This window comes from Crinia signifera, chromosome 6 (genome assembly GCF_055691185.1).
Source record: "Crinia signifera chromosome 6, ASM5569118v1, whole genome shotgun sequence".
NCBI lineage: Eukaryota > Metazoa > Chordata > Amphibia > Anura > Myobatrachidae > Crinia > Crinia signifera.
This window is the reverse complement of record NC_139222.1, coordinates 292,971,233-292,994,420: the sequence shown is the minus strand read 5'-3', so window position 1 is coordinate 292,994,420 and position 23,188 is coordinate 292,971,233. Positions and strand designations below refer to the sequence as shown.

Sequence of the window (23,188 nt, the reverse complement as noted above, 5' to 3'; positions counted from 1 at the left end):
ACTGACCATATAACGCTTCGCTAACTATATAACGCTGCGCTGACCATATAACGCTGCACTGACCATATAACGCTGCGCTGACCATATAACGCTGCACTGACCATATAACGCTGCGCTGACCATATAACGCTGCACTGACCATATAACGCTTTGCTAACTATATAACGCTGCGCTGACCATATAACGCTGCACTGACCATATAACGCTGCGCTGACCATATAACGCTGCACTGACCATATAACGCTGCGCTGACCATATAACGCTGCACTGACCATATAACGCTGCGCTGACCATATAACGCTGCGCTGACCATATAACGCTGCGCTGACCATATAACCATATAACGCTGCGCTGACCATATAACGCTGCACTGACCATATAACGCTTCGCTAACTATATAACGCTGCGCTGACCATATAACGCTGCACTGACCATATAACGCTGCGCTGACCATATAACGCTGCACTGACCATATAACGCTGCGCTGACCATATAACGCTGCACTGACCATATAACGCTGCGCTGACCATATAACGCTGCGCTGACCATATAACGCTGCGCTGACCATATAACCATATAACGCTGCGCTGACCATATAACGCTGCGCTGACCATATAACGCTGCGCTGACCATATAACGCTGCGCTGACCATATAACCATATAACGCTGCGCTGACCATATAACGCTGCGCTGACCATATAACGCTGCGCTGACCATATAACGCTGCGCTGACCATATAACGCTGCGCTGACCATATAACGCTTCGCTGACCATATAACCATATAACGCTGCGCTGACCATATAACGCTGCACTGACCATATAACGCTGCGCTGACCATATAACGCTTCGCTAACTATATAACGCTGCGCTGACCATATAACGATATAACGCTGCACTGACCATATAACGATATAACGCTGCACTGACCATATAACGATATAACGCTGCACTGACCATATAACGCTTCGCTGACCATATATCGCTGCACTGACCATATAACACTGCACTGACCATATAACGCTGCACTGACCATATAACACTGCTATATTCATATATCGCTGCGCTGACCATATAACGCTGCGTTAACCATATAACGATGCGATAACGCTGCGCTCTTTTGTTCACAGGTAAAAGTCTGGTTCCAGAACCGGAGGACGAAGTTCAAGCGGCAGAAGCTGGAGGAAGAGGGCTCAGACTCGTCGCAGAAGAAGAAGGGCACCCATCACATTAATCGCTGGAGAATCGCCACCAAGCAGGCCAGCCCCGAGGAGATCGATGTCACATCGGATGATTAGTGCGCTGGCACTTTGCTGGAACACAGTCGGGGCCAGGGATCGGGCCGGCCCGGAGGAGGATTTTTGCACTTGCAGCTGTTGGTGGAGCCCCGTGCGGGTGAGGGGCGCCCGGTGACATGTGACTCTGCTGTTTGGAGACACCCGGAGGGGGGAGGAGCGCTGTGCCCTGGGACCCTGACGCTGGCCCGGGCACACAGGGACTCACTGCTCGCCCTATACCGGACTGTACATAATTTGTGCTTGTGGTTCTGACACCTATATACTTCCAAGAAGTATCAACTTGTCCAGATTTTGTCAATAAAGTTTTATCCAGACTTTGGCTGAGTGACCCGTGCTGTCGCAGCGAGTCGCTTGTGTTTCTCATGCTGTGATTCCCTCATCCACCTACATATACAGTATATACAGCTAAGTGCTCATTGGAGGGGTATAAGGAGGGTTCCTGGTGGATATAGGAGGTATATAGAAGGTACATGCTGTCCATAGGTGTATGTGTGTGTGTGAGGGGGTACAAGGATGTGTAGGGCCCCAGCTGCCTGCAGGATACAAGCTGCCCCCGGCACATACCTCCCAACAGTCCCGATTTTATCGGGACAGTCCCGATTGTCAGGGCCTGTCCCGCTGTCCCACCCGCGGGCGGCAGTGTCCCGCGGTGTCGGGGGGCTGTTGGGAGTCCCCCCCGTCAGATGCTAAGCAGCGGGGAATAAACGCTGTGCGCACAGCGTCTATTCCCGCAGCCAGGGGGCTGGGGGCATGGCTAGAGGCTCACAGAGCCTCTGGGTCATGCCCCCATAGCGGCAAAATGGGGGCGTGGCCACGCGGGGGAGCCGCGAGTATAGGCTACGCCCCCAAATTAGGCCACACCCCCGAAAATTTCAATGCGCCTGCGGCGCGCAGCAGCAGCGTCCCGCCTGCTGACCGGCCAAAGTTGGGAGGTATGCCGGCATACAGGTATATAGGGGGCCCCTGCTGCCCGTATGATACAGCTATATAGGGGGCCCCAGCTGCCCCCGGGATACAGGTGTATAGGGGGCCCAAGCTGGCTGCGAGCTACAGATATATAGGGGGACCCAGCTGCCACCAGGATACAGATGTATAGGGGGCCCCTGCTGTCTGCAGGATACAGGTGTATAGGGGTACCCTGCTGTGGTATATAGAGGGCCCCCGCTGCCCATAGGATAGGGATATATAGAGGGCCCCAGCTGCCCACAGGATAGGGGTATATAGAGGGTCCCAGCTGCCCACAGGATAGGGGTATATAGAGCGCCCAGCAGCACACAGGATAGGGGTATATAGAGGGCCCCAGCTGCCCACAGGATAGGGGTATATAGAGGGCCCCAGCTGCCTACAGGAAAGGGGTATATAGATGGCCCCAGCTGCCCACAGGATAGGGGTATATAGAGGGTCCCAGCTGCCCACAGGATAGGGGTATATAGGGGGCCCAGCAGCACACAGGATAGGGGTATATAGAGGGTCCCAGCTGCACACAGGATAGGGGTATATAGAGGGCCCAGCAGCACACAGGATAGGGGTATATAGAGGGCCCCAGCTGCCAACAGGATAGGGGTATATAGAGGGCCCCAGCTGCCCACAGGATAGGAGTAAATAGAGAGTCCCAGCAGCACACAGGATAGGGGTATATAGGGGGCCCAGCAGCACACAGGACAGGGGTATATAGAGGGCCCAGCAGCACACAGGATAGGGGTATATAGGGGGCCCAGCAGCACACAGGATAGGGGTATATAGGGGGCCCAGCAGCACACAGGATAGGGGTATATAGGGGGCCCAGCAGCACACAGGATAGGGGTATATAGAGGGCCCCAGCAGCACACAGGATAGGGGTATATAGGGGGCCCAGCAGCACATAGGACAGGGGTATATACGGGGCCCAGCAGCACACAGGACAGGGGTATATACGGGGCCCAGCAGCACACAGGATAGGGGTATATAGGGGGCCCAGCAGCACACAGGATAGGGGTATATAGGGGGCACACAGGATAGGGGTATATAGGGGGCCCAGCAGCACACAGGATAGGGGTATATAGAGGGCCCCAGCAGCACACAGGATAGGGGTTTATAGGGGGCCCAGCAGCACACAGGACAGGGGTATATAGGGGGCCCAGCAGCACACAGGATAGGGGTATATAGGGGGCCCAGCAGCACACAGGACAGGGGTATATAGGGGGCCCAGCAGCACACAGGACAGGGGTATTTAGGGGGCCCAGCAGCCCACAGGACAGGGGTATATAGGGGGCCCAGCAGCACACAGGACAGGGGTATTTAGGGGGCCCAGCAGCCCACAGGTGGGGCAGATGAAAGCGAGCTGTAAGCATCTTACAGCATCCGCTCTGTTCCAGCTACAAAGGCTGCGGGCGCTTTTGTGAAAGTGCAAATCAGTATTATCATGTGGGATTATCCCTGGGAGGGGGAGGGGGCGCGTGTGGACGCGCACAGTCGCAGCGTTATCGCAGGCTACAGACTACAGTCACCTCTCAGACACATAAAACAGATGCTGCAAATCTCCGCACAGCGCGCCCGTCTGCTGCCTGCGATCGTGATAAGGGGATTATATAGGATGTATACCGGCGAGCATCTGATGGGGGGCTCTGCACGGTGCATACACTAATGGGGGGCTCTGCATGGTGCATACACTAATGGGGGGCTCTGCACTGTACATGTACTGATGGGGGGCTCTGCATGGTGCATACACTAATGGGGGGCTCTGCACCGTGCATACACTAATGGGGGGCTCTGCATGGTGCATACACTAATGGGGGGCTCTGCACTGTACATGTACTGATGGGGGGCTCTGCACCGTGCATACACTAATGGGGGGCTCTGCACCGTACATGTACTGATGGGGGCTCTGCACCGTACATGTACTGATGGGGGGCTCTGCACCGTGCATACATTAATGGGGGGCTCTGCACCGTACATGTACTGATGGGGGCTCTGCACCGTGCATGTACTGATGGGGGGCTCAGCACCGTGCATACACTAATGGGGGGCTCTGCACCGTACATGTACTGATGGGGGCTCTGCACCGTACATGTACTGATGGGGGCTCTGCACCGTGTATGTACTGATGGGGGCTCTGCACCGTGCATACACTAATGGGGGGCTCTGCACCGTACATGTACTGATGGGGGGCTCTGCACCGTGCATGTACTGATGGGGGGCTCTGCACCGTGTATACACTAATGAGGGCTCTGCACCGTACATGTACTGATGGGGGGCTCTGAACCGCGTATACACTAATGGGGGCTCTGCACTGTACATGTACTGATGGGGGGCTCTGCACTGTACATGTACTGATGGGGGGCCCTGCACTGTGTATACACTAATGGGGGTTCTTCACCGTACATGTACTGATGGGGGGCCCTGCACCGTGTATACCCTAATGGGGGCTCTGCACCGTACATGTACTGATGGGGGGCTCTGCACCGTGTATACACTAATGGGGGCTCTGCACTGTACATGTACTGATGGGGGCTCTGCACTGTACATGTACTGATGGGGGGGCTCTGCACCGTACATGTACTGATGGGGGGCCCTGCACCGTGTATACACTAATGGGGGCTCTGCACCATGCATGTACTGATGGGGGGCCCTGCACCGTGTATACACTAATGGGGGCTCTGCACTGTACATGTACTGATGGGGGGCTCTGCACTGTACATGTACTGATGGGGGGCTCTGCACCGTGCATGTACTGATGGGGGGCCCTGCACCGTGTATACACTAATGAGGGCTCTGCACCGTACATGTACTGATGGGGGGCTCTGCACCGTGTATACACTAATGGGGGCTCTGCACTGTACATGTACTGATGGGGGGCTCTGCACTGTACATGTACTGATGGGGGACTCTGCACCGTGTATACACTAATGGGGGCTCTGCACCGTACATGTACTGATGGGGGGCTCTGCACCGTACATGTACTGATGGGGGGCTCTGCACCGTGTATACACTAATGAGGGCTCTGCACCGTACATGTACTGATGGGGGGCTCTGCACCGCGTATACACTAATGGGGGCTCTGCACTGTACATGTACTGATGGGGGGCTCTGCACTGTACATGTACTGATGGGGGGCTCTGCACCGTACATGTACTGATGGGGGCCCTGCACTGTGTATACACTAATGGGGGCTCTGCACCGTACATGTACTGATGGGGGGCCCTGCACCGTGTATACACTAATGGGGGCTCTGCACCGTGCATGTACTGATGGGGGGCCCTGCACCGTGTATACACTAATGGGGGCTCTGCACTGTACATGTACTGATGGGGGGCTCTGCACTGTACATGTACTGATGGGGGGCTCTGCACCGTGCATGTACTGATGGGGGGCCCTGCACCGTGTATACACTAATGGGGGCTCTGCACCGTACATGTACTGATGGGGGGCTCTGCACCGTGTATACACTAATGGGGGCTCTGCACTGTACATGTACTGATGGGGGGCTCTGCACTGTACATGTACTGATGGGGGGCTCTGCACCCTGCATGTACTGATGGGGGACTCTGCACCGTGTATACACTAATGGGGGCTCTGCACCGTACATGTACTGATGGGGGGCTCTGCACCGAACATGTACTGATGGGGGCTCTGCACTGTGTATACACTAATGAGGGCTCTGCACCGTACATGTACTGATGGGGGGCTCTGCACCGCGTATACACTAATGGGGGCTCTGCACTGTACATGTACTGATGGGGGGCTCTGCACTGTACATGTACTGATGGGGGCTCTGCACCGTACATGTACTGATGGGTGGCCCTGCACCGTGTATACACTAATGGGGGCTCTTCACTGTACATGTACTGATGGGGGGCTCTGCACCATACATGTACTGATGGGGGGCTCTGCACTGTACATGTACTGATGGGGGGCTCTGCACTGTACATGTACTGATGGGGGGCTCTGCACTGTACATGTACTGATGGGGGGCCCTGCACCGTGTATACACTAATGGGGGCTCTTCACTGTACATGTACTGATGGGAGGCTCTGCACCGTACATGTACTGATGGGAGGCTCTGCACCGTACATGTACTGATGGGGGGCTCTGCACTGTACATGTACTGATGGGGAGCTCTGCACCGTACATGTACTGATGGGGGGCTCTGCACTGTACATGTACTGATGGGGGGGGCTCTGCACTGTACATGTACTGATGGGGGGGGCTCTGCACTGTACATGTACTGATGAGGGGGCTCTGCACCGTACATGTACTGATGGGGGGCTCTGCACCGTACATGTACTGATGGGGGGCCCTGCACGGTGTATACACTAATGGGGGCTCTGCACTACACATGTACTGATGGGGGGCTCTGCACCGTACATGTACTGATGGGGGGCTCTGCACCGTACATGTACTGATGGGGGGCCCTGCACCGTGTATACACTAATGGGGGCTCTGCACTGTACATGTACTGATGGGGGGCCCTGCACCGGGTATACACTAATGGGGGCTCTGCACCGTACATGTACTGATGGGGGGCTCTGCACCGTACATGTACTGATGGGGGGCTCTGCACCGTACATGTACTGATGGGGGGCTCTGCACCGTGTATACACTAATGGGGGCTCTGCACTGTACATGTACTGATGGGTGGCCCTGCACCGTGTATACACTAATGGGGGCTCTGCACCGTACATGTACTGATGGGGGGCACTTTAAACTGTGTCCATGTCGACTGTGTTGACATTCAGGTAAAAAAAAAAACTGTGAAAAACCCCATGTCGACCTTTTGACTGTCGACCTAGACATTCTCGAAATAATGACTTGTCGAACTAACGACCTGTCGAACTAATTACTTTTCAACCTTTTCCCATGTCGACCTTTTGACATGTCGACAGACACATGTCAACCTTTTCCCATGTCGACCTAATGATTGTCGACCATTATGCTGTAGACCAAATGATTGTAAGCTTGCAGCAGGGCCCTCCTACCGCCAAGTCTGTCTGTTACCCAGTTTGTCTTATCACTGTCTACTATTGTAAAGCGCAACGGAATCTGCTGCGCTATATAAGACGCTGTAACGGAACCTGCTGCGCTATATAAGACGCTGTAACGGAATCTGCTGCGCTATATAAGACGCTGTAACGGAATCTGATGCGCTATATAAGACACTGTAACGGAATCTGCTGCACTATATAAGACACTGTAACGGAATCTGCTGCTCTATATAAGACACTGTAACGGAATCTGCTGCACTATATAAGACGCTGTAACGGAATCTGCTGCGCTATATAAGACACTGTAACGGAATCTGCTGCACTATATAAGACACTGTAACGGAATCTGCTGCACTATATAAGACACTGTAACGGAATCTGCTGCACTATATAAGACGCTGTAACGGAATCTGCTGCGTTATATAAGACACTGTAACGGAATCTGCTGCGCTATATAAGACGCTGTAACGGAACCTGCTGCACTATATAAGACACTGTAACGGAATCTGCTGCGCTATATAAGACGCTGTAACGGAATCTGCTTCGCTATATAAGACACTGTAACAGAATCTGCTGCACTATATAAGACACTAACGGAATCTGCTGCGCTATATAAGATGCTGTAACAGAATCTGCTGCGCTATATAAGACACTGTAACGGAACCTGCTGCGCTATATAAGACACTGTAACGGAATCTGCTGCGCTATATAAGACGCTGTAACAGAATCTGCTGCACTATATAAGACCCTGTAACGGAATCTGCTGCGCTATATAAGAACCTGTAACAGAATCTGCTGCGTTATATAAGACGCTGTAACAGAATCTGCTGCGCTATATAATAACCTGTAACAGAATCTGCTGCGTTATATAAGACGCTGTAACGGAATCTGCTGGGCTATATAAGATACTGTAACGGAATCTGCTGCGCTATATAATACACTGTAACGGAATCTGCTGCGCTATATAAGACGCTGTAACGGAATCTGCTGCGCTATATAAGACACTGTAACGGAATCTGCTGCGCTATATAAGACGCTGTAACGGAATCTGCTGCGCTATATAAGACGCTGTAACAGAATCTGCTGCGCTATATAAGAACCTGTAACAGAATCTGCTGCGTTATATAAGACACTGTAACGGAATCTGCTGCGCTATATAAGACACTGTAACAGAATCTGCTGCGCTATATAATACACTGTAACGGAATCTGCTGCGCTATATAAGACGCTGTAACGGAATCTGCTGCGCTATATAAGACACTGTAACGGAATCTGCTGCGCTATATAAGACACTGTAACGGAATCTGCTGCGCTATATAAGACGCTGTAACAGAATCTGCTGCGCTATATAAGAACCTGTAACAGAATCTGTTGCACTATATAAGACGCTGCTAAGGAATCTGCTGCGCTATAAAAGACGCTGTAATGGAATCGGCTGCGCTATATAAGACACTGTTACGGAATCGGCTGCGCTATATAAGACACTGTAACGGAATCTGCTGCACTATATAAGACACTGTCACGGAATCTGCTGCGCTATATAAGAACCTGTAACGGAATCTGTTGCACTATATAAGACGCTGCAAAGGAATCTGCTGCGCTATATAAGACGCTGTAACAGAATCTGCTGCCCTATATAAGAAACTGTAACGGAATCTGCTGCTATATAAGACACTGCATCGGAATCTGCTGCTCAATATAAGACACTGTAACGGAATCTGCTGCACTATATAAGACGCTGTTACGGAATCTGCTGCGCTATATAAGACGCTGTAACGGAATCTGCTGCGCTATATAAGACGCTGTAACGGAATCTGCTGCGCTATATAAGACGCTGTAACGGAATCTGCTGCTCTATATAAGACACTGTAACGGAATCTCCTGCGCTATATAAGACGCTGTAACGGAATCTGCTGCGCTATATAAGACACTAACGGAATCTGCATATAAGACACTGTAACGGAATCTTCTGCGCTATATAAGACACTGTAACGGAATCTGCTGCTCTATATAAGACACTGGCCCTTATTCTGATCGGTGCGGACTTTTCCGCATTCTTTCGGATGGCGTTTTTTAGCCGTCTGCGCATGCGTGGAGAACGCGACGCGCATGTGCCACGCATGGTCTCCGTACATGTTCTCACTAATCCCGTACAGAACTGTGCAACGCATACATTCGGGCAATAGGGGTGTGTTATGGGCGTCATGCAGAATGACACAGGGGCGTAGTTTCAAAGTGGGCTAAACTGGGCGGAAACATGGGCGGACACGGGGGAGTACACATATATTGGTAGGCGTGCATTCGGACAGCACGCCGAATGCACGCGAACAAAAAGGGAAGAAATGTGCGGTGTCCAAAAGGTTACTTTTGCTTTGCGGACACCACTCGGTCATGCGCTAGGCAATCGGAACGCCTAATCAGGACAGACGCACCTCAACCAATGTCACCTGAACCCAATACAATCACATACTTTACCCATTACTTGTTAATTACACGCTTCTCACTGCTACAATTGGAAGCATTGCAGCTTAAAGGGAACATTACATGCTGCACTTGTCACACACTTTAACATTGCAAATAAAGCACACAACTTAATAATATTAATACTAATACACATGCCACTTCTGCATGTCTAAATTAATACAGACATTTGTGGGGCCAAAATAACATTTATTAAACAAACTTAGGCAAAAATTTAAAATACATAACAAAACAAATGGTACCATACCAGGACCAAATAAAATAATAAAGAATAAATAGCCACAGCAGAATCATTGGGAACACATCAGGTGGCTTCACAACAAAAGTACAGCAGCAACACTTCAAGTACAGCACACTGAAACAGGGCAACAGAGGAACCAAACATGACATTTGAACCGCGGGCAAAAGTGGTGACCCTGGGCACGGATTTGGACACAGGCTGCTGACACACACAGCTCAATGGAAGATTTGGGAAGACATAACGGTGGAGATTAATGGGGACACAAGTTCATTTGCGAGCACGTTTGCCCCTGGCAGGCTCCTTGCCACGTGCAGCAGCTCTTCGGCCTCGTCCACGGCCAGAGTCCGATGGTGGCTCATGTGGAGCACGTGCTGGGGAGGGGGTGGATCTTCTTCCCCCTCTGGCAGCAGGGAGTGATGAGGATGGTAATGCACCCGAAGCGGGTGACATTAGGGCCCTATTGCTGTTAACTAGCTCCACCATAAGTTCATTATGGCGGAGGAGGAGGTCGTTTTGCCGCAGGGCTTGATCAGCCAGCACCTGCAGGCTACCAGCAATAGCTTGGTGGCTGCCAGCCATAGCTTGCTGGCTGGCACTCATAGCCTGCAGGCTCGCAGCAATACTCTGCTGGCTGCTGGTCAAACCCTGCAGCACCTCCTCGGCCCTACGCACCCGCTCGAATGCCGACTCTCCCTGCTGCACAATACTATCCAGCACACGGCCCCACATGGACAATTCAGCCGCAGACAATCCCGGCGGCTGCTGCACGGGCCTGCTACTGGGGCCAGGTGGCACAGACTCCACAACCTCCTCAAGAGAATCTTGACCAAGCGGTGGCGATGCTGTTGAACAAGAAAATTGAAATTACCACACATTCCATGCAAAATGTTAAACATCTACTTATGGCCTGGCAAATAATTACCTTCTAGAGTCGAAGCCATCACTTCCGCTGGGGACTCGCTGTCTATAGTGCTCACCCCCCGGACCTCCTCCACTGCTATACAGCACTGGGCCATCTCTTCCAGGGGGGTGAGCTCCAGCTTGGCAGGCATGGGGCCAGCCCCAGAGGTCTGGCTGTGTTGCCACCGCTCGGTCAATTTCTTCTTGAGGTTGCCTTTGAAGTCGTGCCACCTGCAATCAAAGTGTACATATTAATACATGTAACTCCTCATGTTTGCTGTAGCACCCATTGCAATCTGAAACATAATACAAAATGTGCCTACTGACACCACACTTACTATATTCTTTTTTCAAACCAATCCTTAGAAGATACAAAAACAGTCACCCTCCAATAACTATCAATTCAATGTCATGGCCAACATGTCTGTGCGTCCAAGCAACGTGAACACCCATTGCCCAACTCCATCTAATATTGAATGTAAACATTACTGGACTTGTCCTACTCAAATTTTACACACATGTACTTGCCTCTTCTTAACGTGCTCCGTCTGACGAACTTGTGGAGCAACTGCATTAATCTCCGCCGTTATCTCCTCCCAGATCTTCCATCTCCTTGTGTGTGTCAACTTCACCGCTGGACACTCAATTAAATCACGTGCCCGGGTCACCAGGATGTCAAGCTCCCGCGGTTCATATGCCATGTTTCGTGTTGTGGGTTCCCGTATTGCCCCACTGCGGCCACGGGCACTGCCACTGCCACGGCCACGGGCACCGGTTGCTGTACCTGAAGTGCTGGGCTGGCTACTCTGTTGGGAAGCCACCTGCTGTGTTCCCAATGATTCTGCTGAGGATGGCCCAGCTGCTGATTGGCCTGATGTTGATGGGCCAGCTCGGTCCTCTGGGTTGAGGGGTACATATGTGGTGTTGGCCTCCATGCGGGACAACAGATTCTGCACCACCTGCTCTTCCTCAGAGTCTGAGCCTGGCATGTTTGCAACAAGTGTTTGCCTTTCTAGGACAACTTTAAATACTATTTCTGTAATTGGCGTTAATCAGCTGCAAGCTGCGTTCGGTACGGCCGCGTTCCGTACCCCAGCGTCAACCGTGCGGCGCATACGGCCCGCCCCTTGGTGTGGCGAAATAATTCCAGAAAACCTGGCAAACTCAGTAAGTGTGATTTATTTGCTAAATGCAGATTCCAACACCAATGACCAAATACAACTGAGGTCAGACATGACATGTATATTTGAATGTACTTCTGTACTGTGCACTTGTTTGCTATGTAGTACAACTGACACTACCCATTCCATATGTCAATCCAGTCCACCACTTAGCCACAAGTAATCAGTGCTACCATCCAAATCACATGTGAAAGCACTCCACATTCAGGTTAGATGCTAGCTACTTTTCATTCCACCTCTGTAATATGGCCCAGTAGAAGGTAAGTGTACACATGGCAGCATGGCCTAATTTTGGGAAAAGGTCTGCCTTCATTATAAATTAGCTGTTTAGTACCTTGTGGAGTTAGGTGTAAGTGTCTAGAGATGCAGACTATTTCACCTGTTGCTTAGACCCATGTTTGGTGAATGTTATAGATTAGATATAATGTGTTTCCATCTTATTTTACACTGTTTTGGATGGGTGTGCGATGCAATGGGTTAGCCGTCTGTTCGGGCGCATACACGCTGTTAGTGTAAAAATGAACAATAAAGTTAATACCAAATATCACTCTGATCAACCAATGACAGCACATGATTGTTTGCTTTGTGCCATTGCTAAGATGGCGGCCTATGGGAGAGCAGCCCCATTCTCTTCCGCGGAGCTGCGAACTCTGGTCTCCGTTATGGAGACCAGGCTGGGGCGTGCCGGCCCTTTTATTACAAACAGGCAGAAGCACCAGGCATATGCATCGGCCCGCAGGCGCATATTCGCGCGCACCCAGGTGCGCAGGACCATCGCACAGCTGGAGCGGCGATGGTCTGATCTCAGGCGGCGCCAGCCTGATAAGCTCCAGCAAATACGGGCCAGCATTGCTCGATGTAAGTGTTTACCCATTAAATGCCCAATTATACAATATTGCTGACATGACCATATTTCAACCAATAAGGTAACCTGCCTGATCCATGAGTTAAACATGGCATACAATATATGAGTGCTACTTCCTGTTTGACACCCTGTAATGGTCATAAAATATGTTATTGGGGAGGATTAATGCTTGTGATGCTTACAATGGCCCAAATGTCACAGCATACCTGCCATGTTACAGGCTGTGTTTTGTAAAGGCCACTAAGGAGCTGTTTGCCTGTACAATTATCTGTACTTCTAACCTTAGCATTTATAGCTTGATAAGGCTTAATAGTAATTACCACTAATTGGCACTTTTTTGATTTTTCACATACACAGCACATGCTCGCGCAAGACAGGCCCGGGAGGAGGCAGAGGTGGCCCTCGAGGACCTGCCCCAGGAAGGGAGCCCGGAGGAGGGGGCGCAGGAAATGGAGGAGGAGGAGGCAGCGGTGGCCCTGAAGGACCAGCCGCAGGAAGGGAGGCCGGAGGAGGGGGCCCAGGAAATTGCCGATGACGAGGGGTGGGCTGTGGAGGCACTGGCACCCGTGGAGGACGTCAGCGAGGCCGAGGATGGCGCATTGGAGGCCCCTGAGGAGGAGGTGGAGCCCGATGAGGTTGTCCAGGCGGCCGGAATTGGTATGTATACATAAGGATTTATTTATCCGTTTGGCATGTACTATTTGCTATGTAACACTGGTGATTCAATTGATTTTTACAATACTATAAAATGACAAAAGAAACGGGATAGCAACAGACACACTTTGGGGTTAGATAGGGTGGCCAAACCATCCCTTTCAGCCAGGACACATATTAATGACACAGGTTGTGAGGATGGCTTTCATGTCGATTTTAAGTGCCACTGAACCTGTGTAGTTAATCTGTATCCTGGAAGAAAGTGATGACTTGCTAATGTAAGGGTTACATGTCTCTGCTGCTTGCATACTATCTGTAGCCTCATATAGGTGAGTAGAGTTTACTGGTGATTGATCTTTGTAAACTAGATTCAGTATGGCATAAATGGAGTATGGACAGGCGTGGCTTAGACTGGAGTAACAAGTGGTCAGTGCCCCTGGGCCCTCCTCTAGCTAACCACCCCCTGCGGCCTGCATGTATGTTTTGCACCATAATTGTGTGTTGATTTGGTGTTAGTAATGCTTTTGAGCATGGGAGTGGGTTAGTGCTGCAGCCTCCCCTAACTGGCATTCTGACAATGATTTCTTGAGCAGACCATCAGCAGGCAAGCCATGCTTGATTGCACAAATGTACTGAGCATTCCTGAGAGTTGTGTAACTCCCCTGCCAGGCTCCATCATATAACAGATACTGAACTTTGTTTGCCGAATTGTGATTGGTGCAGCGCGTGGCATGCTTCTCAGAGCTTAGTCATGGGTGGGGTTGGATGGAGAAGGAGCAGTATGACTGTGAGGTGTTCTACAGAGTAAAGGGTAGAGGGCCAAAATCAGGCTTTCCATGTAGTATGTATGCATGTATGTATAGGTGTATGTCTCATATATATAGGTAGATATGTGTGTATATATATATATATATATATATATATATATATATAGTTTTATATATATATATATATATATACACACACACCTCGCAGAATGCATGTTTAAAATGTAGCATTGACTATGTTAAATGTATGCATGAATAGCATTAGTCATTTTTCATTTTTAATTTCCTCCACAGATGAGCCTGCCCAAGCAGAGGAGGGTCGCCGTGGGGCCCTCCTGAGACTGAGAGGCCTGATGAGCCAAATGATTGTTGAGATGGACCGCATACTTGATGGGGAATTTTAAATTTTGGGTTGGGACAAGTTATTTTTGAATAAATCGTTATTTAAAGTTGAAAGTTGTCAGTGTTTTTTTCTAACATGCTAAAGTATATGTGTAAGTTGTTTAAAATATTTAAAATAAGCAAAATGTACATAGTGTATCTAGATGTATGTTTGGGTCACATGCTGTAAGGGTTAATGTGTGTCATGAATGTAGTAGGAATGTGGGTCAGTATAGATGAGCATTTAATTGATTGCAATTGCTAACAATCCCTTTTTCTGGAGGTTGCCTAATAGCCTAAGTGGGTCATGTGATCGCTGTGTGTACTCAGTACAAAATTGTCTTGGATTGTGCGTAAATACTCCGCATCGGGACGTACGGACAACTTTCCGTACGTTCTCACGCGGTAAGACCGTGCTTGTGCGGTAAGAGCGTGCTTGTGCGGGAAGACCGTGCAAGAATCTGTACGTTTCCCCCGCACACGCACGGTTTGTATGTCGTCCGTACACACGCCCTGTTCTTAAAGAGTGAGCCTGTCCGAATGCGGAGGACACGTGGGCGTTTCTACGGACGATGCCCGCACGCCGCCGCACAGCGTTGCGTGCGGCCCGCACCGTAACAATTCGGGAATATCCGCACCGATCAGAATAAGGGCCACTGTAACGGAATCTGCTGCTCTATATAAGACGCTGTAACGGAATCTGCTGCGCTATATAAGACACTGTAACGGAATCTGCTGCGCTATATAAGACGCTGTAACGGAATCTGCTGCGCTATATAAGACACTGTAACGGAATCTGCTGCGCTATATAAGACGCTGTAACGGAATCTGCTGCGCTATATAAGACGCTGCAACGGAATCTGCTGCGCTATATAAGACTCTGTAACGGAATCTGCTGCGCTATATAAGAAACTGTAACAGAATCTGCTGCGCTATATAAGACCCTGTAACGGAATCTGCTGCAATATATAAGACACTGTAACGGAATCTGCTGCGCTATATAAGACACTGTAACGGAATCTGCTGCGCTATATAAGAAACTGTAACGGAATCTGCTGCGTTATATAATACACTGTAACGGAATCTGCTGCGCTATATAAGAAACTGTAACGGAATCTGCTGCGCTATATAAGACCCTGTAACGGAATCTGCTGTGCTATGTAAGACACTGGAACGGAATCTGCTGCACTATATAAGACGCTGTAACGGAATCTGCTGCGCTATATAAGACGCTGTAACGGAATCTGCTGCTCTATATAAGACGCTGTAACGGAATCTGCTGCGCTATATAAGAAACAGTAACGGAATCTGCTGCGCTATATAAGACCCTGTAACGGAATCTGCTGCAATATATAAGACACTGTAACGGAATCTGCTGCAATATATAAGACACTGTAACGGAATCTACTGCGCTATATAAGACACTGTAACGGAATCTGCTGCGCTATATAAGACACTGTAACGGAATCTGCTGCTCTATATAAGACACTGTAACGGAATCTGCTGCGCTATATAAGACGCTGTAACGGAATCTGCTGCGCTATATTAGACACTAACGGAATCTGCTGCGCTATATAAGACACTGTAACGGAATCTTCTGCGCTATATAAGACACTGTAACGGAATCTTCTGCGCGATATAAGACAATGTAACGGAATCTGCTGCTCTATATAAGACACTGTAATGGAATCTGCTGCGCTATATAGGACACTGTAACGGAATCTGCTGCGCTATAAAAGACACTGTAACGGAATCTGCTGCTCTATATAAGACACTGTAACTGTATCTGCTGCGCTTTATAAGACACTAAAACGGAATCTGCTGCTCTATATAAGACGCTGTAACGGAATCTGCTGCACTATATAAGACACTGTAACGGAATCTGCTGCGCAATATAAGACACTGTAACGGAATCTGCTGCGTTATATAAGACACTGTAACGGAATCTGCTGCGCTATATAAGACGCTGTAACCGTATCTGCTGCGCTATATAAGACCCTGTAACGGAATCTGCTGATATATAATAGACACTGTAAAGGAATCTGCTGCACTATATAAGACACTGTAATGGAATCTGCTGCGCTATATAAGACCCTGTAACATAATCTGCTGCGCTATATAAGACACTGTAACAGAATCTGCTGCGCTATATAAGACGCTGTAACGGAATCTGCTGCGTTATATAAGACGCTGTAACCATATCTGCTGCGCTATATAAGACCCTGTAACGGAATCTGCTGCAATATATAAGACACTGTAAAGGAATCTGCTGCACTATATAAGACACTGTAACGGAATCTGCTGCGCTATATAAGACCCTGTAACATAATCTGCTGCGCTATATAAGACACTGTAACGGAATCTGCTGCGCTATATAAGACCCTGTAACGGAATCTGCTGCGCTATATAAGACACTGAAACTGAATCTGCTGCGCTTTATAAGACGCTGTAACGGAATCTGCTGCGCTATATAAGACACTGTAACGGAATCTGCTGCACTATATAAGACACTGTAACGGAATCTGCTGCGCTATATAAGACACTGTAACGGAATCTGCTGCACTATATAAGGCACTGTAACGGAATCTGCTGCGCTATATAAGACGCTGTAACGGATTCTGCTGGGCTATATAAGACACTGTAACGGAATCTGCTGCGCTATATAAGACGCTGTAATGGAATCTGCTGCGCTAAATAAGGCACTGTAACGGAATCTGCTGCGCTATATAAGACGCTGTAACGGATTCTGCTGTGCTATATAAGACACTGTAACGGAATCTGCTGCGCTATATAAGACCCTGTAACGGAATCTGCTGCGCTATATAAGACACTGAAACTGAATCTGCTGCGCTTTATAAGACGCTGTAACGGAATCTGCTGCGCTATATAAGACACTGTAACGGAATCTGCTGCACTATATAAGACACTGAAACTGAATCTGCTGCGCTTTATAAGACGCTGTAACGGAATCTGCTGCGCTATATAAGACACTGTAACGGAATCTGCTGCGCTATATAAGACGCTGTAACGGAATCTGCTGCGCTATATAAGACACTGTAAATAAATAAATAATAGACAGCAAATATAAAAATTAGATGAATAAACCATTGAGTTAAGTTGTGAAACGAGAAGCCCCAGCAAGCCTCCCCACATGTAGGGACTTGGTGAACCACAAGTTCCAGCATGTGGGGCATTAAAGTCTCACTGGTACTTGTAGTTCAAAAGCAGAAAAAATAATTGATAAATGCCTCACAGGTCCTTAACTGGCAGCTTTATTAAATGGTACCCGCATAATGCCAGTGTCAACATCTACAGTGAAGAGGTGACTCTAGGAGGCCTTCTAGGCAGAGTGAAAAAAAAGTTATATCTGAGACTGTCCAATAAAAGGAAAATATTAATATAGACAAAAGAACAGACATTGGACAGAGGAAGATTGGAAAAAGTGTCATGGACTGCCCAGAAGGCCACCTCTTCACTGTAGACATTGACACATTTTTAAATATCTATTGGTAGGGCACATTTTTACTGTTGAAACTGGGAGCCGTTTTGTCAAGAAACAGCCCTGTTTGTTTCACCAGAATGCTATTGGGGGCAGGAAACTTTTTTGGCTTGGGGGAGTACATTTTCTAGTTACGCCACTGGTACAGTAATAATGTGACAAATGGACCCATAGCATCAGGTAGTGTGCACAGACAGTGCCCTGGGTGACTATTTAGGGCAACACTCATCTAAATGAGGACACACCAACTTCCTGGTTGTTGCCAAAACGGAAGTGGTTGGAAAACTGATATAAAGCAAGTATATAGGACTACAAACCGTTGGTACTGTATTAAATAAGGGCAAATAGCCCATAAAACATACTCATTTAGTTTAGCCATCCATAGTTCTCCCACCTCTCGCCACGCTCTCTCCGTGCTATCTCTGCTCTCTCTCCCACCTCTCTCCATGCTATCTCTGCTCTCTCTCCCACCTCTCGCCACGCTCTCTCCATGCTATCTCTGCTATCTCTCCCACCTCTCGCCACGCTCTCTCCATGCTATCTCTGCTCTCTCTCCCACCTCTCTCCGTGCTATCTCTGCTCTCTCTCCCACCTCTCGCCACGCTCTCTCTCCCACCTCTCACCACGCTCTCTCCATGCTATCTCTGCTCTCTCTCCCACCTCTCGCCACGCTCTCTCCGTGCTATCTCTGCTCTCTCTCCCACCTCTCGCCACGCTCTCTCTCCCACCTCTCGCCACGCTCTCTCCATGCTATCTCTGCTCTCTCCCACGTCTCGCCACGCTCTCTCCATGCTATCTCTGCTCTCTCTGCCACCTCTCGCCACGCTCTTTCCATGGTATCTCTGCTCTCTATCCCACCTCTCGCCATGCTCTCTCCATGCTATCTCTGCTCTCTCTCCCACCTCTCCCCACGCTCTCTCCGTGCTATCTCTGCTCTCTCTCCCACCTCTCGCCACGCTCTCTCCATGCTATCTCTGCTCTCTCTCCCACCTCTCTTTGTGCTATCTCTGCTCTCTCTCCCACCTCTCGCCACGCTCTCTCTCCCACCTCTCGCCATGCTCTCTCCATGCTATCTCTGCTCTCTTTTCCACCTCTCGCCACGCTCTCTCCGTGCTATCTCTGCTCTCTCTCCCACCTCTCGCCATGCTCTCTCCATGCTATCTCTGCTCTCTCTCCCACCTCTCGCCACGCTCTCTCTCCCACCTCTCGCCACGCTCTCTCCGTGCTATCTCTGCTCTCTCCCACCTCTCGCCATGCTCTCTCCATGCTATCTCTGCTCTCTCTGCCACCTCTCGCCACGCTCTCTCCATGGTATCTCTGCTCTCTATCCCACCTCTCTCCATGCTATCTCTGCCATCTCTCGCCGCGCTCTCTCCATGCTATCTCTGCTCTCTCTCCCACCTCTCTCCACGCTCTCTCTCCCACCTCTCGCCGCGCTCTCTCCATGGTATCTCTGCTCTCTTCCACCTCTCACCACGCTCTCTCTCACCTCTCGCCACGCTCTCTTCATGCTATCTCTGCTCTCTCTCCCACCTCTCTCCATGCTATCTCTGCTCTCTCTCCCCCCTCTCTCCATGCTATCTCTGCTCTTTCTCCCAACCCTCTCCACGCTCTCTCCATGCTATCTCTGCTCTCTCTCCCACCTCTCGCCACGCTTTCTCTCCCACCTCTCTCCATGCTATCTCTGCTCTCTCTCCCTCCTCTCTCCATGCTATCTCTGCTCTCTCTCCCTCCTCTCTCCATGCTATCTCTGCTCTCTCTCCCACCTCTCTCACCACGCTCTCTCTCCCACCTCTCTCCATGCTATCTCTGCTCTCTCTCCCACCTCTCGCCACGCTCTCTCTCCCACCTCTCTCCATGCTATCTCCCACCTCTCACCATGCTATCTCCCACCTCTCACCATGCTCTCTCACTGTCTCTCCGTGCTATCTCTCCCTCCTCTTGCCACACTCTCTCACTGTCTCTCCGTGCTATCTCTAATCTCTCTGCCACCTCTCGCAATGCTCTCTCACTGTCTCTCCATGCTATCTGTGATCTCTCTCGCCACGCTCTCTCACTGTCTCTCCATATCTCTGTTCTCTCTCCCACCTCTCGCCACGCTCTCTCACTATCTCTCCGTGCTATCTCTGCTCTCTCTCCTACCTCTCGCCACGCTCTCTCACTGTCTCTCCGTGCTATCTCTGATCTCTATCTCATCTCTCGCCACGCTCTCTCACTGTCTCTCCATGCTATCTCTGCTCTCTCTCACTCCTCTCGCCACGCTCTCTCACTGTCTTTCCATGCTATCTCTGCTCTCTATCTCACCACGCTCTCTCACTGTCTCTCCGTGCTATTTCTGCTCTCTCTTCCCCCTCTCGCTGTCTCTCAGTGCTATCTCTGATCTCTCTGCCACCTCTCGCCACGCTCTCTCTCGCCACGCTCTCTCCATGCTATCTCTGCTCTCTCTTCCACCTCTCACCACGCTCTCTCCATGCTATCTCTGCTCTCTCTCCCACCTCTCTCCATGCTATCTCTGCTCTCTCTCCCACCTCTCGCCACGCTCTCTCTCCCACCTCTGGCCACGCTCTCTCCGTGCTATCTCTGCTCTCTCCCACCTCTCACCACGCTCTCTCCATGCTATCTCTGCCACCTCTCGCCACGCTCTCTCCATGGTATCTCTGCTCTCTATCCCACCTCTCTCCATGCTATCTCTGCCATCTCTCGCCGCGCTCTCTCCATGCTATCTCGGCTCTCTCTCCCACCTCTCTCCACGTTCTCTCTCCCACCTCTCGCCGTGCTCTCTCCATGGTATCTCTGCTCTCTCTTCCACCTCTCACCACGCTCTTCTCACCTCTCGCCACGCTCTCTTCGTGCTATCTCTGCTCTCTCTCCCACCTCTCTCCATGCTATCTCTGCTCTCTCTCCCACCTCTCTCCATGCTATCTCTGCTCTCTCTCCCAACCCTCTCCACGCTTTCTCCATGCTATCTCTGCTCTCTCTCCCACCTCTCGCCACGCTTTCTCTCCCACCTCTCTCCATGCTATCTCTGCTCTGTCTCCCTCCTCTCTCCATGCTCTCTCTCCCACCTCTCTCCATGCTATCTCTGCTCTCTCTCCCACCTTTCGCCACGCTCTCTCCTCCACCTCTCTCCATGCTATCTCTGATCTCTCTGCCACCTCTCGCCATGCTCTCTCTCCCACCTCTCTCCATGCTATCTCCCACCTCTCACCATGCTCTCTCACTGTCTCTCCGTGCTATATCTCCCACCTCTTGCCACACTCTCTCACTGTCTCTCCGTGCTATCTCTAATCTCTCTGCCACCTCTCTCACTGTCTCTCCGTGCTATCTGTGATCTCTCTCGCCACGCTCTCTCACTGTCTCTCCATGCTATCTCTGTTCTCTCTCCCACCTCTCGCCACGCTCTCTCACTGTCTCTCCGTGCTATCTCTGCTCTCTCTCCCACCTCTCGCCACGCTCTCTCACTGTCTCTCCGTGCTATCTCTGATCTCTATCTCATCTCTCACCAAGCTCTCTCACTGTCTCTCCATGCTATCTCTGCTCTCTCTCACTCCTCTCGCCACGCTCTCTCACTGTCTTTCCATGCTATCTCTGCTCTCTATCTCACCACGCTCTCTTACTGTCTCTCCGTGCTATTTCTGCTCTCTCTTCCCCCTCTTGCTGTCTCTCAGTGCTATCTCTGATCTCTCTGCCACCTTTCGCCACGCTCTCTCACTGTCTCTCCATGCTATCTCTGTTCTCTCCCCCATCCTCTCGCCATGCTATCTCTGCTCTCTCTCCCTCCTCTCGCCACGCTCTCTCACTATCTCTGCTCTCTCTCGCCACGCTCTCTCCATGCTATCTCTGCTCTCTCTCCCACCTCTCTCCTTGCTATCTCTGCTCTCTCTCCCACCTCTCGCCACGCTCTCTTCTTGCTATCTCTGCTCTCTCTCCCACCTCTCGCCACGCTCTCTCACTGTCTCTCCCTGCTATCTGTGATCTCTCTGCCACCTCTCGCCACGCTCTCTCACTGTCTCTCCGTGTTATCGCTGATCTCTCTCCCACCTCTCGCCACACTCTCTCACTGTCTCTCCGTGCTATCTCTGCTCTCTCTCCCACCTCTCGTCACGCTCTCTCACTGTCTCTCTGTGCTATCTCCATGCTCTCTCTCCCACCTCTCGCCACGCTCTCTCACTGTCTCTCCGTGCTATCTCTGCTCTTTCTCCCACCTCCCGCCATGCTCTCTCACTGTCTCTCCATGCTATCTCTGCTCTCTCTCCCACCTCTCACCACGCTCTCTCACTATCTCTCCGTGCTATCTCTGCTCTCTCTCCCAACTCTCACCACGCTCTCTCACTGTCTCTCCGTGTTATCTCTGCTCTCTCTCCCACCTCTCACCACGCTCTCACACTATCTCTCTGTGCTATCTCTGCTCTCTCTCCCACCTCTCGCCACGCTCTCTCCTTGCTATCTCTGCTCTCTCTCCCTCCTCTCGCCACGCTCTCTCCTTGCTATCTCTGCTCTCTCTCCCACCTCTCGCCACGCTCTCTCACTGTCTCTCCGTGCTATCTCTGCTCTCTCTCCCACCTCTCACCACGCTCTCTCACTGTCTCTCCGTGCTATCTCTGCTCTCTCTCCCACCTCTCACCACGCTCTCTCACTATCTCTCTGTGCTATCTCTGCTCTCTCTCCCACCTCTCGCCACGCTCTCTCCTTGCTATCTCTGCTCTCTCTCCCACCTCTCGCCACGCTCTCTCCTTGCTATCTCTGCTCTCTCTCCCACCTCTCGCCACGCTCTCTCACTGTTTCTCCCTGCTATCTGTGATCTCTCTGCCACCTCTCGCCAAGCTCTCTCACTGTCTCTCCGTGTTATCGCTGATCTCTCTCCCACCTCTCGCCACACTCTCTCACTGTCTCTCTGTGCTATCTCCATGCTCTCTCTCCCACCTCTCGTCACGCTCTCTCACTGTCTCTGTCGTGAAAAATA

The 23,188-nt window shown here is 50.6% G+C and overlaps 3 protein-coding genes across 5 annotated transcripts in view; 2 read left to right on the top strand and 1 right to left on the bottom strand.

The window, feature by feature from the left end:
• EMX2 (empty spiracles homeobox 2) overlaps nucleotides 1–1,617 on the top strand; it is a 34,162-nt gene extending 32,545 nt beyond the window's left edge. For both annotated transcript variants that reach the window (XM_083145692.1, XM_083145691.1), the window contains one exon: nucleotides 1,129–1,617. In XM_083145692.1, coding sequence (XP_083001818.1) covers nucleotides 1,129–1,232 — 104 coding nt within the window. In that variant the 3' untranslated portion in view covers nucleotides 1,233–1,617. The remainder of the gene's footprint in view (nucleotides 1–1,128) is intronic.
• LOC146009505 (uncharacterized) overlaps nucleotides 1–23,188 on the bottom strand; it is a 225,369-nt gene that overhangs the window by 45,430 nt on the left and 156,751 nt on the right. The gene's annotated exons all lie outside the window — the stretch shown is intronic.
• On the top strand, nucleotides 12,793–14,801 carry LOC146009504 (uncharacterized). Its single transcript, XM_083149940.1, has 2 exons — nucleotides 12,793–13,581; nucleotides 14,640–14,801. Exons 1-2 carry the CDS (start codon nucleotides 13,374–13,376, stop codon nucleotides 14,747–14,749), a joined length of 318 nt encoding a protein of 105 aa, XP_083006066.1. The 5' UTR covers nucleotides 12,793–13,373; the 3' UTR covers nucleotides 14,750–14,801.

Bases quoted from the DNA above. Each gene is read 5' to 3' on its own strand.
- LOC146009504 (XM_083149940.1), top strand. From the start codon at position 13,374: ATGGAGGAGGAGGAGGCAGCGGTGGCCCTGAAGGACCAGCCGCAGGAA. The intron at 13,582-14,639 runs GTATGTATACAT...TTTCCTCCACAG, and splicing joins TGTCCAGGCGGCCGGAATTG to ATGAGCCTGCCCAAGCAGAG.